We start from the raw sequence: 14,381 nt of genomic DNA on the forward strand, positions 1-14,381 counted from the left end.
TTATTAACGCGGTATTACAAACAAGTGGCAACAAGTAGTACGGGAAAAGCGCTGGCGTTTTCCGATCACAACTCGCCTGCTTTCTTTGCTTGTAACAGCGTGTCAGTAAATCTGAAACGGATCACAAAACGGTTAAAAGCGCTCCAACACCGGCGGCAAGTAAGCATGCGCGGGCGCGATGCAAATTTGCATATGGCGGGCAACATTCTTTGGGGATGCCAAATCTGACGGCGCACGCCACCGGCGCGGCCGCCTGTGCTTGAGCGTCGGGTGGTACAGGTGCGCTGATTGCTGGGACGCGGCGGCGAGCCGGACGCGGTTACCGAGGAGGAAGCGAGGGGCCGTAAATGACCCCGGGGTGTCGCGCTACCCGGGAGAGTCTCTAATCGTTTCTGGCTTTTGTCCAGCCGGCTTGCTCGTAGACTTGAGCGGGCCCGCCGAACGATTGCGCAAGTTCCGTCCGCGGTGCCGGGCTCACGTCGGAGAACCCAGAGATGTGCGAAGCGGCCGGCTTCTCTTCGTGACCCGGAGACGCGAGCTGACCCGACTGCGACCGTGCCGCTATGGATCTCCGCGAGCGGTGCCTCCGGTGCTGCCAGCCCGTCCTGGTGTGCTTTAAGAAGACGCGCTCCGCCGAAGACACGCGACAGGCGGTCCGGCGCAAGGACATCGAGGTGATCGTGAACCCCCACGCGCGGCAGACCGGACCCGGGGTGTCCCTGCGACCGCTCGCGGTGGAGAAGACCGACGTTTACATCGCCCTGTACGACTACACCGCCCGGACGGAGGAGGACCTGAGCTTCAGCGCCGGGGACAAGTTGGAGGTTTTGGACAAAAGCGCCGGCGATTGGTGGTACGCCAAAGCCCTCACCGGACTCCGCGTTGCCCGGCGGGGTTACATCCCGGCCAATTACGTGGCCCCTGTGGAGAGCATTGACGCTGAGCCGTACGTACAACTTTTGGTGGTCTTCGTGGGTCTGGTGTTTATTGTAACAATGATATAATGGTGGTGGTGGTGGTGGTGGTGGTGAAGAAGATGACGGGTGGTGGTGGTGAAGATGATGGTGATGGTGGTGGTGGGTGAAGAAGATGATGGTGGTGGTGAAGAAGATGACGGTGGTGGTGGTGAAGATGATGGTGGTGGTGGTGGTGAAGATGATGGTGGTGGTGGTGGTGAAGAAGATGACGGTGGTGGTGGTGAAGAAGATGGTGGTGGTGAAGAAGATGATGGTGGTGGTGAAGAAGATGACGGTGGTGGTGGTGAAGAAGATGGTGACGGTGGTGGTGGTGATGAAGACGACGACGATGAAGACATGTGTTTGTATAGCACTTTTCATGCATGCATTGCTGCTCAAAGTGACTCACACTGGGGAAAGAGCAGCGATCACAAGCTGGGGGGGAAAAACAAGAGGCATTACAACAAAGGCGGGACAGTGAAATATGATAGAATCAATAAAATGGGCCTAACGATGACGTAAAACGTTGTGCCAATGTATTTGCCAGTCACACTGAGGTATGGATGGGTGTTTTTGGTTGCATGGGTGAGAAGAGACTGTGAGCATCAGTGTAGACCCAAAGGTCCCCATCATCATCTACTGCAGTTTTGCAGACTTTGGGGCTCTCTCAGTCTAAGGACTACGCCCCAAAACTGCATCATTTTGGCCTGCTCTTGCGGCGTTTCAATTTTTTATTTCATTTCTGCTTTTCTTCTCAAAGTGAGATGATTTTCATCCGGCTGTTGTAGATGGATAGTGGCTGTGTCGAGAGTTTGGTGCTCGTTTCAACTGGTTAATAAGTGTCTATGACCAGGAAGTATGGGAAGTATGGGAATGAGTTAATAATTCTCATAATGGGACCATAACAGTTTAAAAAAAAATCTGAGGACCTGGACAGCCCCTAGATTATGAATATACTGTTGCGGGCATTTCCTGGACTATGTTTGCAGTGTCAAAATGCCAAAAATGGTGTTTATTTCACCAGAAACCGGTTATGTCATCCAATTATACACCTCGGTCGCGTGACATGGCGATACCCAACATTGGCTCCAATCCAACCTGCTTGGTTTCTGTCCACAAGTACATTTTTGTTAGAGGCATTTTGAGAATGTGAGCGCATTCGCTAACTTAAGTGAGACTGGTAGATGTTTTATAAATCAATAAATGTGTTGTCCGTGTCAGAAAACACAGCAGTGTGGTGTGACATATGATGCATCAGCTACAGTTTCCAAGTATTGTCACACAGAGTCCTGCCCATATGTGAAGCATTCCCAGCCTACCTGGCATTCCTATGGAACTAGTTCCTGTTTTTCCTGTTTGCTCAACCACGTCCTTCTGTTTGAGAGCAGTCACACTTGCGCCACAGTATCACTAGTGCACAAACTTGATTTAACACAGTTTGTGTCTGTAAAGGGTAGAATTTGATTGACACCTCTTTACCCCCCCCCCCCATCCCTCATGAGATCATAAGTCAAGTCACCTTTCTTGAAGTAGAGGGATAAGCATCCTGACAGCAAGGGCAGTGGTTTGCCAACACCTTTTTATTTTTTAAATTTGATTTTGGATAAGGTTTCTGGGGTATCTCGTGATGCTGGGGTTAGTCTAACTATTGAGGAGGATGATCCTGTATGAGGCAGGTCTCCAGAACATTTTAAATGGCCTGTTCCGGGTGTGTTTATTCAGCACCGTGTGGATGACTTTGGTACAGTCATGAATATAGATTGCCTTAATTATGACACTTTATTTAAAGGACTTTAAAGTTTTGAACGCCGGTGTGTTTCTGCCGTTGGAAGAATTTGCTTCCCACTCCCATTACCTTCAACGTCACACGCTGTGCATCCCTTTTAATGTCTCAAACTATTGGAAATGGCTTTAAATCATATTGAGTCATGCTAACATGGTACCAGGACGCCGATATCAGTTTCTATGAATCAATTTTTGAGACTTCTTGAATATTTGGACCCGTCTCTTATGTACATGTAATCACGGAGTGTCACAGATCACAAAATAATGGGTTTTTTTATTTTTAATTTGCCTCTGTTATGATTTGCAGATGGTATTTTGCCGAAACCAAGAGACTTGATGCAGAAAAGCTGCTGTTGGCTGAGGGAAACCAGCATGGAGCCTTCCTCATCCGCAACTGTGAAAGCCAGAAAGGGGAGCTCTCTCTCTCAGGTCAGTACAGCTCCTGTTTAGGGAGTAAGTAAGCACCCGTTTTTATATTGTCCCCGCCTACTCACGTCGATTTTTAAAAAGGGGTGTAGATGTAGAGGATAGTGATGGTGGTGTCCGTGTATAAAGGATATGAAGGGGTGTCCATGTAGAGGACAGTGATGGTGGTGTCCATGTATAAAGGATATAAAGGGGTGTAGATGTAGAGGACAATGATGGTGATGTCCATGTATAAAGGATATAAAGGGGTGTAGATGTAGAGGACAGTGATGGTGATGTCCATGTATAAAGGATATAAAGGGGTGTAGATGTAGAGGACAGTGATGGTGGTGTCCATGTATAAAGGATATAAAGGGATGTAGATGTAGAAGATAGTGATGGTGGTGTCCATGTATAAAGGAGTGTAGATGTCGAAGACAGTGATGGTGGTGTCCGTGTATAAAGGATATGAAGGGGTGTCCATGTAGAGGACAGTGATGGTGGTGTCCATGTATAAAGGATATAAAGGGGTGTAGATGTAGAGGACAGTGATGGTGATGTCCATGTATAAAGGATATAAAGGGGTGTAGAGGACAGTGATGGTGATGTCCATGTATAAAGGATATAAAGGGGTGTAGATGTAGACAGTGATGGTGATGTCCATGTATAAAGGATATAAAGGGATGTAGATGTAGAAGATAGTGATGGTGGTGTCCATGTATAAAGGAGTGTAGATGTCGAAGACAGTGATGGAGGTGTCCATGTATAAAGGGGTGCAGATGTAGAGGACAGTGATGGAGGTGTCCATTTATAAAGGATATAAAGGGGTGTAGAGGACAGCGATGGAGGTGTCCATGTATAATAAAGGATATAAAGGGGTGTAGATGTAGACAGTGATGGTGGTGTCCATGTATAAAGGATATAAAGGAGTGTAGATGTGGAGGACAGTGATGGAGGTGTCCATTTATAAAGGATATAAAGGGGTGTAGAGGACAGTGATGGAGGTGTCCATGTATAAAGGATATAAAGGGGTGTAGATGTAGACATTGATGGTGGTGTCCATGTATAAAGGCTATACATAAAGGGGTGTAGATGTGGAGGACAGTGATGGTGGTGTCCATGTATAAAGGACATAAAGGGGTGTAGATGTAGAGGACAGTGATGATGGTGTCGCCATCTTTGATGTCCCCCATACGCCGCTGGCAGTCCAGAAGGGGTTAATCATACTGTGTGTTTTTACCCAGAAATAAGAAAATGTGTAGCTTTTCTCCCTCAAAGCGGCTGTGTTTTCGGTCAACATTTTGTTGACGTTCTCTCGATGACGGTTCCCGGGGCAGTCGTCCTAGACCCATACCAACATGTTTTGAAGCTCATAACATGTCAAAAAAAAAGAAAGAGGTTTACTACGACGCTTCCACCATGCGTCGTTTTATCTTTGGTGTTTTTGTCTTCTTTCTTCTTCACTGTGACACCGTGCCATGAACTTTGTTGACCTTATGCGTTCCTATATTCCTGACATGAAGATAAAATGACCACGCTGATAAAGGGAAGACGTGCACTTGCCGACTCCACTGGCATCCGTATAACTTGACAAGGCAGTTTTGCTATCGCCCAGGTACCAATTAATACCTGTTACACAACATAATGACGCCATATATTTATCATCCTGAGTCATGTCGTGTCGTGTGAGACGATCCATAGAGCTCTGTGCCAAGTTCCTGAAGCGTCGTAGGAGCCGGATACTGAAAACCCACATTTCTTCATTCTTTCCTTTCATTTTGATATGAACGTCACCCTGCGTTCTTCCACGCTTTGATTGATCCCCACTAGTTCTACATCGGTACACGATAAGCGAAGGATCAAACCCAATCTTCAAAATCCTGCTGGGTTTAATGTGCCCTCAGGGTTCCTTAAGTTACATCTCTTATCGTGTGCCCAAGTAAACCGGAGGACATAGTGACATATTAATCAGTAGGTCTCATCTCATCTCATCTTCAGCCTCTTTTCCGGGGGTCGGGTCACGGGCGGCGTCAAGCTAAGTGGGGCACTCCAGTAGGGCGCTCAGTATGTATGTACAAGGCTTTTCGGTTTTTATTTTTCAAAGCCATCCAGCATGCCGAATTTCGCCACAAGAGGGCACTGTTGTGTAACCTCACACGAGCAGGAACAACTTTTGGATCCGTGGAAACATGAAATCCGGGGGAAAATCAGTTTAAACCGATCGGCTCCTTTTAAAAAATCTGGGTATTTTCCGGTGAAAATGGGAAACGCTGAGCCTTGTGTATGTAGTAATTCTATTAGCTGCAGCAGCGGCCCCCTACGTAATTGATTTGGACGCCATGATGAATAAACCTGACACTGGCAGACATGTAAAGCTGTGGATTTTCACCGCCGGTGCCGCGGTAGATTTGGGATTGTGACCATTGTGTGACTTTGAGGAATCTCCCCGATGTAAACGGTCGACTGTGGAGCGTGGAATTGAATATGCTGTGAATATTTTCTTCCAGTGCTGGACAGCAGGACCGTGAAGCATTACAAGCTGAGAAGGACGGACAGCGGCCACTATTATGTGTCGAAAACCAAACCCTTTGAGACGATAAAGGAGTTGGTGGCTCACTACTCCCAGCAGGAGGCCGGGCTTTGTGTGCGTCTGGGTGAACCGTGCAAAAAGGTAAAATACAATGTCATGCCATCGACCAATTTTCCATTTCCGTTTGTCCACACACACACACACGGCCATTCATACCTAGGGACAATTTAGTACAGCCAAGTCACCTGACCCACATGTCTTCGGACGGTGGGAGGAAACCCACGCAGACACGGGGAGAACATGCGGACTCCATACAGCGGACGACACGGGACGACCCACCAAGGTTGGACTCCCCCGGGGCTCGAACCCAGGACCTCCTTGCTGTGAGGCGACCGCGCTAACCACTGTGCCGCCCTCCACCAAATCAAAGAAATCCAATTAAAAAAAAAAACCACAGATAGACAAGACGGTACAATAGTGCAGTATAACCTACAGGCTTTTTCTTGGCTGCCATCCCACAGCCCCTCCCCACCCCCCCATCAAATCAAAGTCATAAAATATTAACACACATATAGACAAGACAGAAAATAGTGAGGGAACCTGTAGGCTTTGGCATGGCCTCCAACCCCCCCCCCCCGCCCCCCGTCAAGGAAATCAAACCAAAAATACACGGAGGGGAAGAGGAAGTTTTCGTAGGAAGCGGAAGCGAGCGGCCCCGCTGGGAGCCCCGACACCTCGGCCGTGGTTTAGCCTCCGGGTGCTGAGACCGATCAGTTCGCATCTCTCTTTCTCCTGCCCTTTCTCTTCCTGTCTAGGTTTATCTCTCTTTATCTCGCTCCTCCTTCCTCTCTTCCCCATCTATCGCTATCTTCCTTTCTTCCTTCTTTATCTCTCTATCTAGTGTTTTTATCATCCCTAGCAAAATAATTTCCCATCGGAGCATAAATCACCGACAACCCCAAACAAACATAATTGCGATTTACTGCGTTCGGCTTGCTGTGTTGCTGACTGTTCTTGCCGTCTGTAGATAGAGGCCCCGCAGACCCACGGCCTGTCCTACAACACCGTCGACCAGTGGGAGATTAACCGGACCTCCATAAGGCTGCTGAGGAAGCTGGGCGCGGGGCAGTTTGGAGAAGTCTACGAGGGCCTCTGGAATGAAACCACGGCGGTGGCAGTGAAGACGCTCAAACCCGGTAAACTTTTAACGCCTTTACAACACAAGTCAATCCTTGCCAGGGATAACGAATTTATGAGCGTGGCTTGTCCATGGGGCAGTATTATTAATTTCTCATATCGGTGTATGATTTAAATTAATGTGTAATCACGGTCACTGCACCTTCACACTCTCTCGGTTGTAAAACCCGTACCGATTCTTATTTACAGGCTCGCCTGCGGCCAAATTTTCTGTTTACCACGTGCGATTCTGCCACCTTGTCAATAAGGTCTAGTCTTTACTTAAATTATACCTGCCCCCTGAAATCCAGAAATCCACATACCCTTACCGACACTGAAGCGCTTTGCAGGCAATACGTGCTGGATGTCTCGAAATTTATCCGCGGCTTAATCGAGACAAGTGGGTTTCCTCCGGGTGCTCCGGTTTCCTCCCGCAGTCCAAAGACATGTAGGTCAGGCGAATCGGCCGTACTAAATTGCCCCTAGGTGTGAGTTTGTGGGCCCTGTGACGGCCTGGCGGCCTGTCCAGGGTGTCGCCCGACGACTGCTGGGATAGGCTCCAGCATCCCTGCCACCCCGATCGGGATAAGCGGCTTGGATAATGAACGGATGAATGGACAATGAAACGGGACGGTCTTAAATCTGATTGGTTGATTCATCACCAAATGGCCGTCACAGCGATGTAGGTCCTTGGAAGTTGGCACTTTGTCAGCTAATACAAGCCAGCTGCTGAGATGTGCGTGGTCGCGGATGCTGGCCGTGCCTTCATCATGACGCCCGGCGGATGACCGTTTTATAGTCCTGTTTCATTTACTTAAGAACCATTTAATCTGCGCCTTTTATTGATAAGCAATCTGGGGACACTTTTTCAGGGTTTCAACCCAAAAGAAATACAGGTTTTGTGAATCGGAGACTCTATAAATGACCCTAGATAGAAAAGTTGTGTTTTTCTATGTGCAGGTGACGTGTCGAATGGGGACACTAATCTAAATTGTGAAACATGTTTGATTGCCATTTGCCGCCTGCAGTTCCCGTCAGGTTGAATTTGCATAACTCATTCTGCAGGTTTATTAACTGTAGTCATATTAATCCACAGAGATGCGTAAATTAGGAGCATTTCCACACTTCATTTTCACAAGATGTAGACAGGATCCTTTTTTTTATATGGTTTCAGGAAGTGTCCTCACGTTTTCTACTGGTCTTAACAGGAAAGAGTGGAAGGAGGAGAGACGTTAGTGTAAAAAAATGTACATAACTACACCAGATTGGATTAAGAACTCAAATGGCTGGAAACAACACAAACAGACACAAATGCCGCATGAGTAAGCATGCGACAGGTGCATGTGTGTGTGTTTTTGTGTACAATTGTAAAGTGTATTTTAAATTAATAAAAAAACAGACTGAGTTGCTCTATGCTTTCTATATGGTGAAGCTATAGTATATAATATAGTCTTAGTATATAACCTTTCAAAATGGCCACATGACCAGCTACACAGATTTAGCACCTCTCCACGTACAAAAAAACAAAACACAACACTTCAGCTGGAAGTATTTAGGGATGCACCAATATCACATTTTCCACTGCCAATACTGATTTGCAGTACAAGTCTTTAACAGCTGATACACGGTACCGACCCAACCCGTTATATTTGCTGGACAGTGCAGACATAGACCCTTACTTTGGGGTCAGTGGGCAAATTAATTGAAATCAAATCATTTCTTTAAACCATTAAAGAACCACAGGCATAGTAGGGCCTCCAGGTGGCGTAGCGGTTTATTCCGTTGCCTACCAACACGGGGATCGCCGGTTCGAATCCCCGTGTTACCCTCGGCTTGGTCGGGCGTCCCTACAGACACAATTGGCCGTGTCTGCAGGGTATGTGTCCTGGTTGCTGCACTAGCGCCTCCTCTGGTCGGTCGGGACGCCTGTTTGGAGAGGAGGGGGGGAACTGGGGAGAATAGCGCGATCCTCCCACATGCTACGTCCCCCCGGTGTGGTAGTCTGCAGCCCTCCCCGGATCGACAGAGGGGGTGGAGCAGCGGCCGGGACGGCTCGGAAGGGTGGGGTAATTTGGCCAAGTACAATTGGGGAGAAAAATGGGGGGGGGGGGATCCAAAAGTGCAGTAAATCAAACCAGTTAGGTTTTATTTATGACATGTTAGCAGCAGATTGGATTACATTGGCATCAGATCACTCCAGTTAAACCTGGTATCAGCCCGATACCAGTGTTGGTGCATCCCAAAAAATGGAGGGTTGCTGGTTGCCGAGGTGTCCCTGAGCAAGACACCTAACCCCTAACTGCTCCAGATGAGCTGGTTGTCACCTTGCAGGGTGGACACCGGCATCGGTGTGCGTGGGCGAAACGTGAGTCGTAACTGTGAAGTGCTTTTGGGGGGGGGGGGGGAGTACTTTATGAGGTCCATTTAGCATTTTGGTGTCCAGGGTGTTTGCCTGCATTTGGCCCAGTGCCTGCTGGGATAGGCTGCAGCCTGGCAGGCCCTGATTTGGATTAAGGCAGTGAATGAATGAACGAACGATTGAGCGAATGAAGGTTTTAAATGAGGTCCTTATTTTACCATTGTCACCATCATTTTGCCGTCCCCGCCCCCAGGTTCCATGGACCCAAAGGACTTCCTGAGGGAGGCCCAGATCATGAAGAAGCTGCGGCACCCCAAGCTGATCCAGCTGTACGCTGTGTGCACCGTGGGCGAGCCCATCTACATCATCACCGAGCTGATGAGCAACGGCAGCCTGCTGGAGTACCTCCAGAGTAAGAGCCGCTAGCCGAACGCACGGCTAACTCGTGACGGGAACCCGAGTCGTCCGCGGTCCTTCTTCCTGAACTCGCTCCCTCCCCTGGCTGCGGCGCGGGTCGTGACTCGGCGCGGAAGTTGATGTTTAACTCGGTAACCGAGGGTCGGTGTAATGATTAGACCGGACTACGTAGCTCTTTCTCTCCAATGGGGGTGAATTGTGCAGGAAGTGTGGGCGGCAAATGTCTCGTCGTCTTCCCGGGGCTTCGTTTGGCTCTTACACATTTTTTAAAGCGGGAGAGGAGATCAGAATGTGGGAGCGCTCTTAGAGACGTCAGACTGGCCCGGTCCAGACGCCGCTCGTTCTCCGCTGAGCTTGAAGAAGGAAGAGATTTGCTGGTGCCAGCGTACTTTTTATCTCTTGGCCTCGAGCTAGAGTGGCGTGACCGGTTGAAACCGCGGACAGGAAGGAAGCATTACAGTCATTTCCATTCACAAGAGATTAGCACAATTTATCACGTTTCCAGTCAAGATTAGCATGATATATCACCGGTGTGTGTGTGTGGACATAAAGGTGGATTGGAAACTTCTGGAATAATCTGTTGGTGTCTGACCGGTTTAGCGTTGTGAGTTCATAAATATAATTTTATCAAACGTTTATGATCCACATATTTGATACGGCGAAGGTGGCGAACGCCGGACGCCCTTCCTGAAGCAAACCCCCGTCCTCCATTTATCCGGGTTTGGGGACCGGCAGCTTAGAATGCGCTGGCTTGTGCATCCTCAGCGGCTGGGTCGTTGGTTCTGATTGGTCGAGTGCCGCGGGTTCATAATCAAACCCCGTAGACGTCAGTTATCTATACCATCGTACCGGACTTCATTTATTGATAATCTCTGCTTCCCTGGCATAGAAACCAACCATGACTCATCTATTCGTTTCTGTTAGAGGACAACGGAGTCAAGCTGCGGATCGCAGACCAGATCGAGACCGCCGCCCAGGTGGCGGCGGGCATGGCATTCTTGGAGCTGCAGAACTACATCCACCGAGACCTGGCCGCCAGAAATGTCCTTGTGGGAGAGAACAACATCTGCAAAGTGGCCGACTTTGGCCTCGCCCGGGTCTTCATGGTGGGTGTCTACAGTTTGAATCTCAAATTCCTTTCACACGTGCAGCTACACCATGCAAAGCCTCTGGTTCGGGGATTCGAACCGGCGAGCCCCGTGTTGGTAGGCGACGGAATAGATTGCCATGCCAACCAGATGCCCTACACAAGCTGATTTCTACTGAATAGTGTTATAGATGATTACTGCTGCGACTGTGGCTGAGTAAAGCTCCTTATTCTCTTCCTTGTTTTTGTTTCGTTTGTTTGTTTTTTTTAGATGGAGAATGAAAACGTATATGAAGCCAAAGAGGGCACAAAGTTCCCTGTGAAGTGGACCGCTCCGGAGGCCATCAACGACAACAAGTTCACCATCAAATCTGACATCTGGTCCTTTGGCATCTTGCTGTACGAGATCATGACCTTCGGCCAGATGCCTTATCCAAGTAAGACCCTTTGTCCTTTATCCCCCAGGCTGTGTTTTAACCATGCCAATGTGAGTCTTAGCCTTGAGTCACGGTAAAGTCCACGTAGTAAGACTGATGGAGTGGGACAATAGAGTCGGACAGAGAACATTTCTGTGAGGTTAAGCTGCTGGAATAAGGTAAACCAGCGTTCATCGATCTGGAAAGTGAACTCGGGCAGATGCTGGTAAAGTGCTTGTGTTTCTCCGAGAGATTAAATGTGTCGGGGGGGGGGGGGGGAAGCCAGAAATGTTCCTTATCACCTCTTCTCAGTGAAATGTCCTCCGGTGGTAGATCACATGCTTTTCATCCGCGAGTCGCTGAAAGTGGCGTATCAAACCGATGAGCGCATCGTTTTCTGGAACGCAGAGAATCTCACTGTAACCAGTGAAGATGGCGCTCTGGACAGGATATTCACACTTACTTGTTCTTTATTGGCCTTTCCTTGTTGGGGGTGATGCTTAACGTGCATCATCACCAACAAGGTCTCGACACCCTGCGCGTTAAAAGGTAACGGGGGAGAGACATAAACACAAGAATACATAAAAATGTTAAAAAAAAGGTGCATTAATATATATATATATATATATATATATATATATATAAAATTAAAAGATACAGGAATTAAATGTATGTAGGTGAATTCTGGTGGCAGTGCGCCCCACTGTACTTCAGCCAAAACAGAACTTAAAAGGTAGATTTGGGGTCGTCCGGGTAGCGTGGCGGTCTATTCCGTTGCCCGCCAACCCGGGGATCACCGGTTCAAATCCCCGCGTTGCCTCCGGCTTGGTCGGGCGTCCCTACAGACACAATTGGCCGTGTCTGCGGGTGGGAAGCCAAATGTGGGTACGTGTCCTGGTCGCTGCACTAGCGCCCCCTCTGGTCGGTCGGGGTGCCTGTTCAGGGGGGCAGAGAAGTGGGGGGGGCGACTCAACATGTATCAGAGGAGGCATGTGGTGGTCCGGATCAGCAGAGGGGGTGGGGCAGCAACCGGGACGGCTCGCAAGAGGGGGGGTAATTGGCCGGATACAACTGGGGGGGGGGGGAAAGGGGGGAAATTCAACAGCAAAAAAAAAAAAAAAGGTAGATTGAACGCATACGGCATCTACTACACACAAAAATGGGGACGGGTGAATAAAAACACAACCGCAGCCCGAAGGAGGGAGGCCATAATGGGATCGTGCGTTTCGGGGTCAAATTCCCGTTGATTTTCGTTTATAACCTCGCGTGAATTCCCGCCATCAGCTTTAAAGTGGTTGCCGGGTTTCATCTCGTCTCCCCTTGACTCTTGCAGCCATGAGCAACTACCAGGTGGTGCAGCGAGTCCCCACCGGCTACAGGATGCCGTGTCCGCCCCACTGCCCCAAGGTGCTGTACGAGATCATGAGCGACTGCTGGAAGCAGAACGAGCAGGAGAGGCCCACGTTCGAGACCCTCCAGTGGAAGCTGGAGGACTTCTTCGACATGGACGTGTCGTCCTACGACGATGCCAACCGCTACTAGCGCGGTGCGCTGAGTGCGCGGAAACTCGCACGAGAATGTGCAGAATAAGAAAGAAAGGGGGGGGGGGAAAAGAAAAACTCTATCAAATTAATGTTTAAGCGAAGAATGTGTGACACAGGATTACAACGTGACTACGACCCGATACCTCCGCTGCCTCGTTGTGGCTTTGTCGTTTTGCGGCGGTGTTGCTTTTACCCCGCCAACAAGTTGTTTGTGACACTTCCTGTTCTGTGTCGTTTGCCGGCCGAGCGCACTTTCGGTGATCGGGCGACACGCGCCGTGACACCTCCGCTCCGGTCTAACTCTCTAGACGGGACGGCCCCTCGGGAGGGCGCCTGCAACCCGCCGCCCTCGGCTCTCGGGCGCTGTCTGTCTCACCCGTCTGTCTGTCCGCCCATCCTGACGGACCGGTTTGTGCGTGAACTTGGCATTGCGTGCATTTTTGCCACCGCCGTTTCGCCGCCGAGCTCCTTATCGGGGCCCGACCTCGGCGGATGAGCTCAAATTGTGTTCGTGTACCAGCTCGGCGTGTCTGGCTTATCCACGTGTGAGAGACTCTGACTCAGAGAGCGCGAGAGGAAGTGGCGGGCGCTCACACTGCAGTTTGGGGGTTGCTCCTCTGCGCAACAGCAAACGGAGGAGGCTCTAGCTAAGCTGCAGGGGCCTAGCATGTGGGCTAAACCATGGACCGAGCGTCGGGTCTTTTCTGTGGCTCAAAAAAAGCTGATTTGAGATTTCGACACCGGACGTGAAGGGAGGGATCTGTGCCTGCACTTGTCGACCCTGTCCGACAACTGGTGTCGGTCCGGCATCGCTGACCGGGACCCCTGCTGAGAACCACCGTCCGTGGCGTGGGAAGGGTACAGTAACTAAATGAAATCGGTGTAGCGGAATCTGAAATGCTTGATGATTAAAATACCTCCTCTGTTGTGCAAAAACGTTTCGTTGCATGGGTTTAATCTTTCGCTTGTTCTTTTTTTTTTTTTAGATGTCAGGAGCAGAAAGTTGTATTTCCTGTTCATTGTAGCCTTTATCATCTCTTGTGTTCATGTGATCATTTTGTCTCCACACAAACGGAATATTACTCTTTATGTATGCAAATAATTAAATCACTTTTATTTAAGATGTCCGGCTGCGCTTGATTCAACTCCTCCGGATAGCCGTGACCTGGATGAATGGGGACACTCGCAGACATGTTTAAGGTGTATTTTGCTGTGATTCATGTTTGAGTGTGTGTGTGTTATAGCTGTGCTGCAGTGTGTCCAACTTAACAGGAAATCTTGAAATTCTATCCCAGCTATCCCCCCCCCCCTCCAGCAGGAACATTTAAATGCGTTTTCCAATATTGACCACGCGGTGGCGCTGTTACTCCTGCTCATGAGCTCGGACACACTCGTTAAACCCCGGGGGCTCTTCCTCTGACTCTCAGACCCGAGAAGCAACAAAACCCCCTCTGAATCTTGTCGAGACTCGGGGCCAGTCCTCTGCGGCGGTCCCGATCCTCAGCCTTGTGTGCCGGCGCGGTGGCGGGGCTGTTGTGGGGCCGTCTCGCCGGTGCACACGTTCAAAAGAATCCCCCTCTCCCGCGAGCCCCTTCAATCATCACCGTCACACGCGCGCCTGTGTGCCATGACGGGCGGGTGGCGGGGGGGGGGGCTTACAGGCCATAATTGCCCCGGTGACCCGCGTGACCTCGCGCACGGGCCAA

The 14,381-nt window shown here is 49.6% G+C and overlaps 1 protein-coding gene across 1 annotated transcript; it reads left to right on the forward strand.

Annotated features, from left to right (window-relative positions):
* The first annotated feature begins 223 nt into the window (after positions 1-223).
* Positions 224-13,790, forward strand: frk (fyn-related Src family tyrosine kinase). Its single transcript, XM_056295016.1, has 8 exons — positions 224-946; positions 3,049-3,170; positions 5,654-5,817; positions 6,704-6,872; positions 9,465-9,623; positions 10,553-10,734; positions 10,987-11,152; positions 12,465-13,790. The coding sequence occupies exons 1-8, from the start codon at positions 564-566 to the stop codon at positions 12,671-12,673; spliced, it is 1,554 nt and encodes a 517-aa protein (XP_056150991.1). The 5' UTR covers positions 224-563; the 3' UTR covers positions 12,674-13,790.
* Positions 13,791-14,381: the final 591 nt, after the last annotated feature.

The sequence above is a fragment of the Lampris incognitus genome, chromosome 15 (genome assembly GCF_029633865.1).
Source record: "Lampris incognitus isolate fLamInc1 chromosome 15, fLamInc1.hap2, whole genome shotgun sequence".
Lineage (NCBI taxonomy): Eukaryota > Metazoa > Chordata > Actinopteri > Lampriformes > Lampridae > Lampris > Lampris incognitus.

What these genes read in the sequence shown, in the direction of transcription:
- frk (XM_056295016.1), top strand. Translation starts at nt 564, where the DNA reads ATGGATCTCCGCGAGCGGTGCCTCCGGTGCTGCCAGCCCGTCCTGGTG. An exon ending in AGGGGAGCTCTCTCTCTCAG is followed by an intron (nt 3,171 to 5,653) that starts GTCAGTACAGCT and finishes ATTTTCTTCCAG; the next exon opens with TGCTGGACAGCAGGACCGTG. An exon ending in CGGCCAGATGCCTTATCCAA is followed by an intron (nt 11,153 to 12,464) that starts GTAAGACCCTTT and finishes TGACTCTTGCAG; the next exon opens with CCATGAGCAACTACCAGGTG.